The 16,872-nt window shown below is 31.2% G+C and overlaps 2 protein-coding genes across 2 annotated transcripts; one reads left to right on the forward strand and one right to left on the reverse strand.

Annotated features, from left to right (window-relative positions):
* Window positions 1-1,604: 1,604 nt before the first annotated feature.
* LOC146941288 (abscisic acid receptor PYL8-like) lies at window positions 1,605-5,241 on the reverse strand. The gene is made up of 3 exons (XM_085755056.1): window positions 4,909-5,241; window positions 4,026-4,241; window positions 1,605-2,234 (listed from the first exon to the last, which is right to left on the reverse strand). The coding sequence occupies exons 1-3, from the start codon at window positions 5,050-5,052 to the stop codon at window positions 1,995-1,997; spliced, it is 600 nt and encodes a 199-aa protein (XP_085611182.1). The 5' UTR covers window positions 5,053-5,241; the 3' UTR covers window positions 1,605-1,994.
* Window positions 5,242-12,415: 7,174 nt separating this feature from the next.
* LOC146941289 (uncharacterized) lies at window positions 12,416-16,182 on the forward strand. Its single transcript, XM_085755066.1, has 8 exons — window positions 12,416-12,730; window positions 12,957-13,049; window positions 13,132-13,314; window positions 13,424-13,526; window positions 13,646-13,825; window positions 14,410-15,209; window positions 15,310-15,484; window positions 15,591-16,182. The coding sequence occupies exons 1-8, from the start codon at window positions 12,674-12,676 to the stop codon at window positions 15,653-15,655; spliced, it is 1,656 nt and encodes a 551-aa protein (XP_085611192.1). The 5' UTR covers window positions 12,416-12,673; the 3' UTR covers window positions 15,656-16,182.
* Window positions 16,183-16,872: the final 690 nt, after the last annotated feature.

The raw sequence follows: 16,872 nt of genomic DNA on the forward strand, positions 1-16,872 counted from the left end.
TATTTTTTCATTAAACAAATAACATGAAAAAATGGATGTGGCAGATTATAGCTTTATTTAACTTTCTAACATGGAAACTTCATAGCAATTTTGGGTGCCCAGTTTTTTTTGACAAAGTTGTCGATGTATATGTTAAAAATTATGCTTTTGATATCCGATCACCACAATATTTGTTATTTTATTTAAATAATGGTTTAATAAATACTTGATTAAACCCACTTGCGTTGGCCTAGTGGTAATTGGCTTGGGACCTGGGAGTGTGCTCCTCTTCGAGGTTTCAGGTTCGATTCTCTCTCCGGTGCCAATTTGTTCTCCAGATTAATATATTAAACGCAACGGGTCATGTTACTATCCAGTGCCAATTTGTTCCCCAGATTAATATATTGAACGCAACGGGTCATGTTAACATTTGCCTAAACTAAACTAATTTGTCTTTCAAAAAATCTCTTAATCTCTTGACTCTTGCTCTCCTTTCTCATTCCTTGCCTGCCTAAACTAAACTAATTTGTCTTTCAAAAAATCTCTTGACTCTTGCTCTCCTTTCTCATTCCTTGCCAATGTCGGGTCATGTTAACATTTGCCTAAACTAAACTAATTTGTCTTTCAAAAAATCTCTTGACTCTTGCTCTCCTTTCTCATTCCTTGCCTGCCTAAACTAAACTAATTTGTCTTTCAAAAAATCTCTTGACTCTTGCTCTCCTTTCTCATTCCTTGCCAATGTCAAAACAATATTTAAACTCGTAGCCAATCTAGGTTGATCCTTTTGATACAAAGTTGACTCATCCCTGTAAGAGCATGGGTTCAACTTCTGTTGTTAGCTTTAGAATTTCGTTGGTGGGCAATCTCTAAATACCTTAGTAACCACTATGAGCCTTAAGGTATCAGGTATGTATGCTCCTAGTGAACTCTCATAACTTAACTCATTTAAAATAAAAACATTAAATTCATAATATTTGATGTTTAAGTTTATGGTATCACTTAATTGGATCACTTATTGAAGAGGGATATATATGCAAGAGTTCTATATTGACCATACATAATTCATCTAATAAACAACTGTATGTTTCTACGTATTTTTTGAATAAGAATAAATAACAACGAACAGCCATTATCTTTAACAGTATCAAATCCAAAATGTCAAATCATTGATAATGTTGCTTCTCAGAGTGGGGATGAGGAATAGAACCCTAGCATTAATTATCCTCTTCCCTTTCCTTATCATCCCTTTACTCTTTTACATCTATTTTTTACGACAATTGTTCCTTTCACCTCGAGATACACCTTTCAAAAAACCTATGCGTATCATTTAAGTGTCTTTTTAACGGCCTACAAAAAAGTGTTTTCTTTACGGAATCATTTTAGTGTTATATCCAATTATCATCATCATTCACATTAAAGTGACCTTTGATCATAAATAATTTTTTAATATGTTACCAGGTCTAAATTAATGTCATAATGCGTATTGGCGCGCGCACGCACACAAAAAAAACAAACAAAAATCTCTTCATATTTTCTGATTTTTCACTCTTTACACATTTCTATAGTTTCTTCCATATAAATATGATTGCTGAATTTGATAAAGTTATAATAATGCTGCTAGATAATGAAACAAAGAAGTCTGAGATCTGTTTATATATAAGTATCCTCAGCTAAATGATGGAATTTTACTGCAACTAATCAAAACAATTTTACAGACCAACTTTCACCAGCACCTATATACAGAAAGAACATGACATTAAGATCACACTGAAGCAAATGCTCCTTCTTCACCTTTTACTGTACTGGATTCAGACACCTGTCTAAAATATTCTGTTCTTTAACACTACCAAAGAGAGAAACCAGCATATATAACAGAGAAATTAATAAAGCAGACCAAATAAGCAAATGCTACAAGTCTATAACATATGAAACAGACACTATTTCCACTTGCCAGTCCGTCTCCTAAGCCTCCATGATCGGAAAGCCCCCGAAGCTTCATCCGTGGCAGAAAGTTCTCAGCCACTTATCAACAACTCATGCATCCGATCAAGTGGTTCAGTGAGGTCCTGCACAGCATGCCCTTCCGAGACATCTGAAAGTGATTTGAGATTGCACTTAATTAAGGCTTCAACGAAGTAGCAGGTCTCATCCTTGGTATTCCCCTCTGGTACATCTACCACAAAAGATTCAATTACCAGGGTTCCTGGTCTTCCATCAATAATTTCTGGGTGGAGGGACATGATAGATGAGTAGTTCTGAAAAACAAAAGATCGTTTTTGTTGTTAATTAAGCAAGGTGGAGGAGGAGGTAAATTGTTGCGTGCAACAGAAAGAAATAAAAATATATGACATTTCCAAATTAAGTGCAAGCCTTAACGAAAACAATCTAAGGCAATATTGAGTCTAGGAAAATGACCCTTCCATGTTTTACTTGATTTATATTCCATAATCAGAGGTGGATATACTCTTTCAGATAGCATGAGAATGAAAGGTATATTAGAAATATTAATTTCCACTTCTTTCTCGCATCATTTAAATTTTGAAAAGTCTTCCCAAAATATTAAATGCGGACCAGACATGTTTTCAAATTTACCTAAAAGTAACATTCCCGGACAGTGTTCTCGGGAATAAAATTATACACCTTGAAAGGAACATCTCCAAAGTGAAGAGAGATTATTGACTCAGAGGAATCTTGGTTGTATTTGTATTAAACCATTCTTGTGGCTTAAGCACTTAGGCTTTTGGGATAAAGCAATTCTAGAGACATCATAATATAGGAACATCAGTTTCAAAGTTAGCAAACTATGACAGTTAATTAGTGGCCTAAGAATTCAAGGAATCTTAAAATGTCCTTGGTTTGACAATTGGTTGAATTCCTAGACAATGAAAATTTTAGCTACGGACAGAGAACAATGTAAACCAGAAGAACCAAACATCAAGGAACTTGTCGACAAATGACAACTAAATTAACTTTAAGCCAGCAGAAGAACCGACACTTTATATTTTTCCTTTGTAAAACGATGCACATGACTCAAAATAGAATCAAATTTAGACCATTCTTAGCAATATATGATGGGAAACAGTGTTAGGAATATCCGTTACCATATAACTAGTGGGGCCATTAAAAAAAAAAGCATATAACTAGAGGGAGAGAACCTAAGTGTAGCAGTGAGCTGGTTAGTTAGTTTTACATGGACTAGACTAGGCTTTTAAATTTCTGGGAATTAGGAATTCTTGTAAACATTCAGTTTCTATTAACTTGAATTCTCTCGTTGAGAGAGAAGCTATTTAATAATGATCTCTTCATTCATCTATTTCCTTCCTATTTTGACCATGTACCTATAAACTAATATCAGAGCTCAGATCTTTGAGCTATGGATATTGCATCTTAAAGCAAATCTAGAAGCTACTTATCAGTTGAGCAAGCATGGAGAAGCAAATTCTTGAAGAGATGCAGTGAAAGTTTGCAGGTTTCAAGTTTAAATTATGATGGAAAACATTAAAAAGTAGAGATCCTATGCATCGGAAACAAGTACCAGGCTTGCCATCATAACGACAAAAGGATAACAAAAATTCCTTCCACCCCAAATATACTAAATTACGTGTATAATAATACAACTGGCTAGAGCTTATACTACTCAGAAAAATGCAACAAATATAATAACTGTTCAAAATAATGAAGTCTACTATTCAACATTTTGTTAGTTGTTACAACAGCACACATGATTGCACTCCGTCAATTATATGAATGAAACACAATGTACACCCTCAAGCAACGAACTAATAGACCTTCCTAACAGTATCAACATCCCAGATATGGATTAGAGATTTTTAAAGCTTCCGACAGAGATTAATTATGTATATTCTGTTTCTGCCGGTGCAATGTGTATCTTACACACACAAACGTGTATAATTAGTTCATCATAATCACACATGAGATTGCATGCAATATGTGGATAGAAATTTCAGAATGAGTGGTTGAGGAAATGTTTTATTGTTTCAACAAAAGAGTAATGAAGGTAAATTACGGTAATGAAGTAATCATACCCTAAGCCTATGATCACCACCAATAATCCTGATGCTTAGAATATGCTCATTGTCATCAAGGACCTCCAATCTTTCAGTACTAGTTGTAGCAGGAAGCCCTGACTTAACATCAACTTCTCTTAAACTCCCAATCTCAAGGTTTCCCCTCACCACACACCTGCTCACGAATGGTTTATATTTCTGCGGCTGATCAAACCTCCTCACCAAAGACCATACCTAGAGAAAGGAAAAAAAAAAACACAATAAATAAACAATTCCATTGAGAAACATAGTAGAATCATTCCATTCAATTCAATTAACATAGTTTCAAAATTCTGCATTACACATTGCCACAGCCAAACTCTACATCGTAATATCAATTGCAGATACAAATAACTAGATCATCATCATATTCAAGTATGAAGCACGACACATACACTGGACACAACACTGACATAGACACCACAAGTAAATTTTTTGAAAAAATGAATTAATTGAATGTAATTCGCATGTGTCAGTGGAAGACACCAACCCGTGTCGGATACCAGACACGCATTTCATCAGAAGTGTCGGTAATAGAATCATTTAAACTATGGATTATCAATTCAAACTAAATTAGCAATTCCAATGAGAAACATGGCAGAATCATTTAATTCAATCAACATAGTTTCTAAATTCTGCATTCTAGTGAAAAATGAATTAATTGAATATAATCTCATCGTGTCAAAGAGTGTCACAGTGTCTGACACCGACACATCAGACACGCCTTCCATTAAAAGTGTCAGTGCTGGAGACATTCAACTATCAATTCATAGACCGAAAAGCTAAAAAAAAAAAAAAAAAACAGAATCTAGCAAATCAAAAACGGAAAATGAATAATGAAAAGTATAGTAAGATTGATTACAAGAGGAACAGGAGCTCTGATATGCTTAACAAGTGCAGAAGAACACTGATTCTGTCCAGGCTGTTGATTGTGATGTCTTCTGATGTACTCCATCTCCGTGGTGTTAAACACTCCGTTGTTTTCAGTTCCGTTCATTTTCGCCATCGCCGATAAACGCAAAACGCCACCGGCGATCGAATCTAGAACGAATAACTAACTATTGATTCCGACGATCGGAGATCGAATTTCCGTTCCGGCGAGTTTCAGCGATGGAAGGTTCGAGAAGTTTGACAAAAAAAGAAAGGAACGCGTTGCACCGTCATCCACCACCAACAACTCTTCTCTCTCTCATTTATCTATCTTATTATTTATTTTTAATTTAATTTATGAGAAAAATGATGATGAAAGTAAAAGGAGAAAAAAACAAAAATGTGAAATGTGTGTTTTTCATTGTTTCCTTGAATCCTTCACCAACTTACTGTTACTGAGATTTTATTACCATATCGCCATTGGTTGATTTGTCCTTTTTTTTTGCTGCTGTTGTCGTTTTCGGAGACTGCGACTGAGATGTCTGAAAAACCCTCCATTCTGCCATCTATTTACAAAGTGATCCTAGTTTTGTAAAAGATAAATTTTGTAAAGAAAAGATAAAATTTTAAAGAAAAAATGTTAACTTCTACCTTAAAGCACAAGTTAATGATTTAAAATAGAAATATTTTGTTGCAATTAATGCATTTGACTTTAACTTTTTTACTTTTCAATAATTGAATACACAAAATTTAAGAAAATGTTTCCATTTTTGGGTTGCTTAACATGTGCCCTAAGGGCACAAGTTAACATGACCCAATTTTAAAGGCTTAAATATGTCTTTCGTCCCTGCAAATATAGGTCATTTGAATTTTTGTCCCTGAAGTTACTAATCAGATGTAATTAGGATCATTTTTCAAATGATTAATATTTACAATGACAGATTGGAAGGATTAGTAATTTCATGGATGAAAATTTAAATGGTCTATATTTACAGGGACAAAAGACTTATTCAAGCCAATTTTAAAATATTGAATACCTAGTTTCTAAGATTTAACTTATATTAAAGTCAAATAAGATTTTTTTTTTATTTTTATTTTGAGGGAACAAATAAGAATTGAATATTTGATAATTATTTATAAAAATGGTTATATTATAGATTTACACGACAATATGATGACTTATGAGCTCTTATAACCAAGCAATTTGACTTAAATGGTTAATGAGTTTCACCAATGAAAAATTATTCACGAGAACATGAGTTTAATTCGAGAGTGAGACAATTTTTAGTCAGATTTTACTTACATCGTTGTCGAACTTTAGATTGTCAGGGCTTTGGTTACCATTCTCCTTGATTCAATGGTGAAAAAAACATTTGTGTATGATGCTAGAACATTTTACTTATGTAAATTAGATAAAGTCTTCACAAGTACTCCATCCATCCTAAATTATAAGCAAAAAAATCTCATTTTCTTTGTCCCAAAATATAAACAAAAAAGACCAACTTTTATATTATTTCAAAAAAATCATCTTTTCCAAAGTAAAATTAAATGCAATTTGCATTCAATTTGTTCTCCTTTCTATTCTCTCTATAATCATTAACCAATAAGAATGGTTTTTACATCTTTCCATGAAACTTATTTCAAGAACAACACAAAAAATTATACCTCAAGCTACTATGTTTTTGTTTTCTTAATAAATGTGAATTTATGTTTTTTGCTTATAAATTGGGACGAAGGGAGTACCATGTTTATCATAATCATCTTTGATTTTTGTGAATCATCATTATGAGATTTGATTGTTATCATTATAAAAAATTATTTTTATTTTCTTTTATTACAATATGATACTCCCTCCGTTTCAAAATGAGTGTCGCTTTACCCAAAAAAGTTTGTTTCAAAATGAATTCCACTTTCAGTTTCTAATGCAATAATAACTTTTTCTTTTCAATTGTACCCTCCAATTAATACTCTGCACACTACTTTCAAAGTATTACTTTTAAAACTAACCAATAGTTAATAAGGATAATTTGGTAAAATAATCATTCTCTTTCTTTTAATCATTGCATTTCTTAATATGTGTGTAAACACCTAAAACGACACTCATTTTGAAACGGGGGGAGTACAATGAATTGTTGAAAAATTAAAAGACAAGTTAAATGCATGATTATAAAATGGTAAATTCATAAATAAATTAAGTATGAAAATTAAAGTTAAGAGAAAATTAGATGCCAAATATGAAATGTATTATAAAATAATGAAATTTATTTTCATCAATAAATGAAAAGAATTTATTATATAATTATTAATTATTGATTCATACCCTTCATCTCCATCTATAGGCATCTTTTGAGAAGAAGAAAAAAAATTGTTCATATGCATAAACATTCCTTCAAATTATTAAGTGTATTTATTATTATTTTATAAATATATCTCTAATTAATACCAATAATTTATTTTAAATTATAAAAAGTCAAAGTCAAATCCGTTTAAAAAAGTTTATTTCTTAATCTATATGAAATATTCAATGGGTATTAATAAGTAGAGACGTAGAGAGTGTTACGAATAAAATAAAATATTTAAATTATTCATATGTATAAATGCTTTTCACAGTCATCATCGATCTTAATATATGAGAAATATACGATGAGTGTTTATTTTTATTTTTTATGATAGTCGGGGTTTAAACCTTAAATCTTACATATATTATGCATTGTTCCTACCAACTGAGATAAGTTCATGAGGACTACGATTAATGTTTATAATTATAGAATAGAGATTAGAGAGTATTAGAAATAAAATAAAATAAAATATTACTCCATCCGTTTCAAAATGAGTGTCGTTTTAGGTGTTCACACACATATTAAGAAATGCAATGATTAAAAGAAAGAGAATGATTATTTTACCAAATTATCCTTATTAATTATTGGTTAGTTTTAAAAGTAATACTTTGGAAGTAGTGTGCAGAATATTAATTGGAGGGTATAATTGAAAAGAAAAAGTTATTATTGCATTGGAAACTGAAAGCGACATTCATTTTGAAACAAATTTTTTTGGCTAAAACGACACTCATTTTGAAACGGAGGGAGTATAAACCATTCACAAGTATCAATGCCTATCATAGTCGTCATGGGTTTCTGTGAAATATTATTTTTGGTTTTGTTTGTTTTCATTTTAAGAAAACTTTATTATATTAATATAATATAATTAATTTCTAAAAATTTAAAAGAAAATTCATATTCATGATTATAAAATAATAATTTCTTAAATAAATTAAGAATGAAAATTAAAAAGAGAAACCAAATATTAAATGTATCATAAAAAATGATATTTATTTTTATTAAAAATGAAAAGCATTTATTATAAAATGTAGAATTGATAATAAAAACATTAATGATTCCCTAAAAAAAAATTAAAAAAAAATGGTATTTGATTTTAACAAAAAAATAAAAAAATGATATTTGATATTTCTTACGGTTTAAGTTCAACCAAGCTAAAAAAAGGGGAAGATGGGGATATATTCAAGTCCCTGTTGAATTCTTAAATTACTTTACTATTTTTTATATAAGTCAATTTTACAGCCATTAAAAATAGTGCTTTAATTTTGTCAAAAAAAAATAGTGCTTTAATCAATAAAAAAATAGTGATTTAATATTTTTCATCAAAAATGTTAGTTTTTTTATTTATACTCACTTTGTCCCTATCTATTAGCACCTTTTGTGAAACTTTTTTGTCCATAAATATAAAGTTTCTTTCAAATTATTAGGTGCATATTTATTTATTTTTTCTAAACATAACTCTAATTAATACTACTAATTTATTTAAGAATATGAAAAATCAAAATAAGGGGTACTTTCGTAATAATAATTCGCAAAATATACACATGAATTGCACCGCCAATTTTTTCTAATGTGCGTGAAATATATAACGGGTGCATATAGTTAAGACATAGGGAGTATTAGAAGCAAAATAAAACATTTAGACTATTCACAAGTACCAATGTATATCGTAGTTATCCTTTGCTCAAAAAAAAAAAAATCGTAGTCATCCTCAATTTTATGCGAGTAATTATTTTAACTTCTTTAATACTCCTCTCGATCACTATTATAAGAAAAAAAAGTTTTTTTTTAGATTCATTGAATAATTGTTGTTTCTCGACAATAATATGGGTCAGATGCATCAATTATTCAATGAATCTAAAAAGTACATTTTTTTTAAGTGGCCGGACGGAGTATATGTAAAATATGCGATGAGTGTTTATATTAGAGGCATATGGAGTATTATAAACAAAATAAAACATTTAGACTATTCACAAGTACCAATGTCTGTCATAGTTATCCTCGTGTTTTATGAAATATCAGTATGAGTTTTGTCTGTTTTCAAGATGATTACGCCATTAAACCAACACTTTTTGTGATCTATCAGTCTGAGTTTGGTCTGTTTTCAAGATGATGATGCCGTGAAACCAACAATTTAGTGTCTCAGGGCATTTGGCATGTGAATAAATTCCATCATTTGCAAACCTCGTTACTTCACAATCAACTCAAATATTTAGAAAAATTTCAACTCTCTCCGCTACTAATCGACTACTTTGCAATCTTTTGCTCTTCTTCATTCACCTCTTGATCCAGACTTGCTTTTGTATGTTCCACACAAACTTCCCTTTTATCATCTCAAATTTCAATGTTGATATTTAATTTTAATGTTGTTTCTTATCGATTATGCAAAATACTTGAAAGAGATCTTACTTAGGGTTCAATGTCTCTTTTCTTGTGATGATTTTATGAATTTTTTATTGTTTTATGTTTTTCTATGTGAGACTCATGAAATCAATAATTTTCTTCTTTTTTTCTTCCTTGAATCTCATCTTTTGATGGGGCTTGGACTAGATCAAGAAAGAGAAGATCCAATATGCTTTTCATTTGCTGATTTCATTGGATGTCATCTCTTTTTCTATTGGCAATCATGTTTTTGTTGTTTTTAATGGATCAAAGCAACGATATGCCACAATGTTGTATAGATACTTATTAATAATTTTTTTGGAGGGGCAAGATATGAGAAAGTATAGATACTTATTCAATTGAGAGTTGATCCCCTTTTTTGTAACTAGACAATTACAATTGAAGAGTGTGCCTCAAAAAAAAAAAAAAAACAATTGAAGAAAGAAATTGACCCACCAAAATAAAATAATAATATTTTTTTTGTAGGACTAACTCGATCTATACAATAACTGGAATAGGATTCCCTGCTGTAACAGCAGGGTGCTGTAATCAGTGACAGCCGTCCGATTAAGTTGGATGACAGAGATTGTTTGAACTAAAAACACACAGTTTTCAATCTCAACCGTTCGATCTAAGATGAACGGCTGAGATCAAATACAGCGTGAAACTGCGTGCTGCTAAAAACAGCAGAACCTGGTCCTACAATAACTGGAGAGGATTACATTGACTCAATATTATGTAATATCATTATTTTTATACGATAAAGTCAAGCAGTTTGAGAACTTCACATGAGTGAAGATTTTTTTTAATTTTATATTTATGTTCTATTTACTTATTTTTATATTACTTCATCGATTGTGTAAGGATAGCAAAATGTTTCTGAACTATTTCTGGTGTATGCGCAACTATAGATATATTAGATACCTCATATTTATCACCACCAAAAAAAATATATCACCACCAAAAAAGATACCTCATATTTATATTTGTGCATTTTCAATGATTTATTTGTCTTGTGTGATCTAATGAAATAGATCTCTTATATATATTTAAAGCCTCTGGTTATACATTATTATTTATCGATCTAATGAATTAGATCTCATATATTTAAAGCCTATAGTTATACATTATTTATTTACTAGGACACAAATTTTATACTTTTGGTTTTTGATAACCGCGCATTGTTTGCTAGTAGAGAGCCAAATTAAAAGTTTGATTTTTGTATATTATTCACAATTTTGTTGAGCTAATTAGTTTATTCACAATTTTGTTGAGCTAATTAGCTTACGCCGAACTTAATATTTGCGTAGTGTTCTTATCTCTGTTAATTAATAATTGCTTAGTTTTGCAACAATGATTGAGTTAATCAAAAGATGTTTCTACTACGAATCGAACTCAAATTTTTTTCGAACGATTCGTTTTAGAGAGATTTCATAACTACTTAAACCCAATCACTTACTTATGTATTTTTTTAACTAAAAATGTGCTTGTAACAACAAAAAGTACTACCCACATTTGTTTAGCTTGTTTTTTTTTTTCTTCTTTTCAACAGGAAACAAAAACTAACCATGGTGAATAAATATTTAATTATCTCATTTCCTTGTCCATATGCAGGAGACAAAACCAACCATGGTGAATAATTTTGTTCCAAATGGTCTCTTAGGTAGTGAAGAAATCTTTGTTCCTAAGGTACTTGAAAGAAGCAAATGGTCACAAGTTGAAAATAGAACTACTGAGCTACTTCAATTTATTGAGCCCAATCCTAAATCAGAAACACTTCGAAATAACATTGTATCTTACATTAACTGCCTTATCACCAGCCATGTCCCTGTCAAGGTACATAAAATCTGCTTCATTTTCTACTATCATTAATTATTTATCAGTGTAGTTATAGTTATGAAATCCTTGTGTTGCATTGCACCCCATGCATTGTTTTTTTAGTTACCGAAAATATCTCGAACCTTTCATTAATGTTTGTATTTTGAAGCCATATAGATTTCATCTTAGTTATGATTTACGTATAATCATCTAATTTAGGCAAACCTTTGAATAGGTTGGAAAAATATTTTTGCACACACTTTGCCATTTAAATGTAGTTAAATGCAAACAATTATCCTAAAGTTTCACTTTCATCATATTATATTTGTCGATGCAACTAAGTTAAACTTTAGATCATGTTATATTAAGCAACGAGAGTCTATATGTATTTGGTACTTGGAACAATTCCTAAAGGAGATGAATTACGTAGCTTTACTTGTGTTTGGCATGCATGTTATTGACATTAAAACTTTGACTGTTTTATATAATTCTTTTAATAAGAGATCCATGTTTGTTTTGTCAAATAGAGAGAGATATCCAAGTTTGTTGCATTTTGAATTTTGATAAAGAAAAATGCTATGTCATGATGTATAACACATAATTTTTTAACACACTTGTTTCTATTAATTAAAATTTACCAAATTTATGTTAGACCTAAAATTTAAATTTCAACGAAATAGACGAGACTATTTTAAAAATTGTGTTTTTTTACTTTTTTTTTACCGAAATTTTAAAAATTGTGTTAGAGAATAATTATTAGTACTTCTATTTGATAATGTTGGATCTCTTCAATGAAAATTTTGGATATTCATTGCTCTATACTTTTTTTTTTTCCTTTAACTTATCTTTATCTAATAACTTGACCAACTTTAATTTTTTTTGAAAGAACTTGACCAACTTTAATAAAGTCTTCATTTTCAATCAAATTTTTATTTAATTTACAAGACTCGAATCTAATATCTTACTTTAGAGATCTGAGCCAAATTTCACTTAAACCAACATAATATTAATATCAACAAGTCAATTTCTCTTTATTTATGAATAATAGTATTGTATGAATAATAACGGGACTTATTTATTAAATGACAGGTTTTTGAATTTGGATCAGTACCCTTGAAGACTTACTTACCTGATGGAGATATTGATCTCACAATTTTTGGCAACAATGAACTATTTCCTGAAATTTTCATCCCTCAGATTCAGCAAATAATAGAAAGTGAAATGAACAACGAGTTTTCTAGATTTAGGGTTAAAGAGGTTCAACTTGTTAATGCAGAGGTATTTTCTTCTTATCCAATGCAATGCATTTTCATATATAACTTCATATGTCGATTGTTTAAGTGATGTGATAGGAACAGAGAGATAGAGAGAAAATAATGCATTAAATGCGTGTATAGTATTTATGAGTATCCAAATATAAAAGTTGTTCCGATAATTGATAAAAAAAAATCCTTGATAAAAAATATTTCTCAACCTTCGCGTGTTTTTTGTTGTTCAATGCCAGGTGAAGATCATTAAGTGCTTGGTTGACAAATTTGTAATTGACATATCTTTCAACCAGTTGAGTGGTTTATGCTCACTTTGTTTTTTGGACGAGGTAAATATTTATTATGGGAAGTTGTGATTTCAAGCATATTTTTTATTTTGCAAGATCTCTAAAAAATAATAAATTATTGCAGGTTGATCAGTTGATAAGTCGGAATCATATATTCAAGCGCAGTGTTATATTGATAAAAGCTTGGTGTTACCATGAGAGTCGTCTCTTGGGTTCTAAGAGTGGACTCTTTTCAACTTATGCGTTGGAAATTTTAGTCCTGTACATATTTAATCTTTACAACAATGAATTTTTTGGACCACTTGAGGTGACAAACTTGATTATTTTGATGTATATATTAATATTAATATGACTTATATGAAGTATAAGAAAATAAAAATTTATGTTATTTTGATCCTATTGTTGGCATATCTTAGGTACTGTTTCGATTTCTGGAGTTCTTTAGTAAATTTGACTGGGGAAACTATTGCATTAGCTTGAGTGGACCAGTGCCCCTAGACTCACTTCCTATTATGACTGGTATGTGGAAAAATTTCTTGAGTTGATCATATATCTTGAATAATATGTTCTCTTCATTATGGATGATAGCATTTACTCTTTTTTTTTTTTTTTTCTTTCTGAATTCAAAATTGCGATAGCTGAATGTCCAAGAAAAGATCGCCAAGCCATGCTGCTCACAGAAAGCTTTCTTATTGCTTCAAAGTTCTGTTATGGTTGGAGCAACCAGAAAAATCGAGAGAAGCATTTTGTTTCCAAACACATCAATATTATTGATCCTCTGCAGGAAAACAACAACCTGGGGCGTAGCATCAATAAAGGTATTTCACTTTAAAACCTTCCATTGAAACAATTCTTTTTATCAAAGATGTTTCTGTTACATATGTGTAAGAAAAAGAACGTTAATGTGTTCGCTGAATATAGAAGTTGTATGAAGTGTCTGCAGTATATTCTTAAGAGCAATGATATTTTTCCACTTTTGAATGTCATATTTTGTGTGATATATTAATAAATGTAACTTTGATAAACAAAATCCCTGAGTATACATAACTCCAAATTATGCTGAACAACATATTAGTGGATCCAACCTATTGCAAATTTTAGATGCCCTTTTAGACCTGTATTTAGATATGATTTCAAGACTAATAATCTATATATCTAGAGCTAATATAAGTTAGTTGATGGATTATTTGTGCTCTACCTATGGTATATTTGAAGTAGTTTTATTGTACTCATCAACTTCTTTTATTATATTTTTTTTTGTTTATTAATTCTAGTCTGTGTTCAAGAAGATAGCTTATTTTTCCTATTACTGGTGTTCCGTCTTCTGTCTAAATATCTGATTGTCTGGTTATAATATCTCCGAGTAATTTATCTGATTGTCTAGTTATAATCTATTCTACAGGTAATTTCTCTAGAATAAAGAGTGCAATTGCATATGGTGCTGAACAGATGATGCGAATGTTGGACTGCACCGATGAGTATCTGATTTCTGAATTTGATCACTTTTTCGAAAACACATGGAATAGACATGGGAATGGTTCTTGGATTTGTGTCAGCATTTATAATCTTGATATAAGAAATAAAAAAGTTGGAAAGCCAACATGTCAAGAATTCGAGGATGAGCAGGATCTAGCTTTTCTCAAGTCTCAGGGTATTTACCAAAAGTCTGATAATCAATTAGAAGAATTAAAAGATGCATCTGTTGTTTCTCAAACTCGAAGCTCAAGGACCGATGGCATGTTGAGCATGGACATCTTCAGGCATGAGAGCACCACTGTTGATGATGTCATTCGGTCACCACGTGCATCTGGTTCCTCTATGACACAATTTCCATTTAGATACAATATTAGCCATATTGAAGATTCACATTATTTTTTGAACCACTTTTATGATATTTTATATGGTGATTTTGAAAGCTATTGGAAGAATCTTCTGTATGGACGGTATTGTGAGAATGGACGATTAGAGGAGATTTTCTATCATCCTCCCCCTATTTTACATTCAATAGATTTCCGAGCACAATTTTATTGCAGTTGGAGACCTTTAGGTTCTGATAACATTGTGCCTCCCGCAGTTCCTCGTATGCCACCACCATTTACTTCTGATTTGCACGGCAACATAAATCAATGCGTTCCTTATTCACTTCCCATATTTAGTGGAGGCATCGGAACTTTCATGCCAAACCTACTTGCTTACCATGAGGTTAATACTTTTCACCCTTTCACCTGCAAATGTTCTATTTCACTTTTTTCTGCTGGTTCAATTAAACATAATATATTTTTAATGTTTAAATTTTATGCAGAGATATTACAACACAAACATATCCGAGAGACGAGGGAATTTGAATTTCAATTCAAGGGGAAGGTTTTCTAGACCCAGACAGTTTCACAGGCAGACAAACAATTCGAATTCTAATTCAAGGGAAAGGTTTTCCAGCCATAGTCGAAATCATTACAGATGGAAAAATGAGCAACCAGGTATCTAAATGGTTTTTTCAATTAGACTTGTAACAAACTATTTCTCTATAACTTTTCATGAGGATATCACTATAAAATAACTATTTTTCTATAATGTTTCATGAAGGCTCAAGTAGTTCTGTTAATGAGCAAGAAAATTCGGACAATTCTCCAGATCAGCCTTGTTCATAATCCAATTTTATTGGGTAATGCTTTGCAAATTCACCGGTCTTGTTGTCTTTTTTTAATCTTTTGTTCTCAATGGATAAATCGGGGCAATGGGTGTGTGGTTCTACTGATCTAATTGAAGTTGAGCCCATATCCTCACCACCAGATTTTGACTCTGAGTTCCTGCTGTCATCAACCGATTTTACAGCTGCTGGCGACTGGATCTTCCGATGCTTGATTGCTGGCAGCAGCTCCATCTGTCGTCGCTTGAAATTCTAGTAGGCGAATTCCCATGAGTATAGGTTCCAGCAATTATTGGTTAGGTTCATGAGTATGTAGAATGTGACAAACTTATCATTTTGCACAAGTTAAAGATATTGCTGATTTTGTCTTGCAATCTTATCAGGCTTTTTGTGTGATCATTCATGATGTTTCGTTTCATTGAATTGAACAGTGTATAAGTTATGTTGTCTAGTGTTGTTATAAATAAATGTAATGCATCATTGATATCAAAATATAACTCTATATGAGAAGTTATTTGATAGGACAAACCGCAAGTGCACGGTCTATCGAAGTAGTAATAAAAGAGAGTATCGTTTAAACAGGGAGTTGTTCAATTTAATTAACTTTTAGAGAATGATTAGAGGAGAAGAAAGATTGTTAAGTAGAGGGGTTCAGTTGATTGAAAGTAAATATAATAATAAAAAGAGCCTTGGGATTATTGGTTCATCGTAATGACGAATCCTTCACAAACAAACCCTTAAACTTATAACCTTACGTTAGTCCTAATTTCTAAAGACAAGTTTCTCTTTAGCGTATCAAAGCTTCTCTCGAAGTCAGTGAGTGTGTTCCTCCAACAACCACACCTATTCTCATGAGTGATTGCCTTTGGTATCCTTGAAGCTCGAAACTTTATATGTCTCAAGGTTTGCTAGACTATTCTCATGTTTCGCAATCATTGTCTAAATTCACTTGTTCCAATATCAAAGCTCCGCGTTCGCTTTATGAATTGATATTTGAGATGATGAATTAACAATTATCAAACCCTCCGCGTTCGCTTCCACAGTTTGATAGTGGTTAATTCATGTTAAAATGGTGAATTTAGATTAGAAATTAGGGTTACATAGAATTAAGGTTTAAGGCTTGGTTTGATTCGGATTACGTCATTAGACTTATCCAACAATCCCAAGACAAAGAAGTCTACTCACTCATGCTCATTGTAGACATAGAGAAGAAGAAGA

Source organism: Medicago sativa, chromosome 3 (assembly GCF_051527215.1).
Source record: "Medicago sativa cultivar Bolivia chromosome 3, Bolivia_mono, whole genome shotgun sequence".
NCBI classification, from domain to species: domain Eukaryota; kingdom Viridiplantae; phylum Streptophyta; class Magnoliopsida; order Fabales; family Fabaceae; genus Medicago; species Medicago sativa.

Bases quoted from the DNA above. Each gene is read 5' to 3' on its own strand.
- LOC146941289 (XM_085755066.1), top strand. From the start codon at position 12,674: ATGAACAACGAGTTTTCTAGATTTAGGGTTAAAGAGGTTCAACTTGTT. The intron at 15,210-15,309 runs GTTAATACTTTT...AATTTTATGCAG, and splicing joins ACCTACTTGCTTACCATGAG to AGATATTACAACACAAACAT. The intron at 15,485-15,590 runs GTATCTAAATGG...TGTTTCATGAAG, and splicing joins ATGGAAAAATGAGCAACCAG to GCTCAAGTAGTTCTGTTAAT.
- LOC146941288 (XM_085755056.1), bottom strand. From the start codon at position 5,052: ATGGCGAAAATGAACGGAACTGAAAACAACGGAGTGTTTAACACCACG. The intron at 4,242-4,908 runs GTAATCAATCTT...TCCTTTCTCTAG, and splicing joins TCAGAGCTCCTGTTCCTCTT to GTATGGTCTTTGGTGAGGAG. The intron at 2,235-4,025 runs GTATGATTACTT...TTTGTTTTTCAG, and splicing joins GTGGTGATCATAGGCTTAGG to AACTACTCATCTATCATGTC.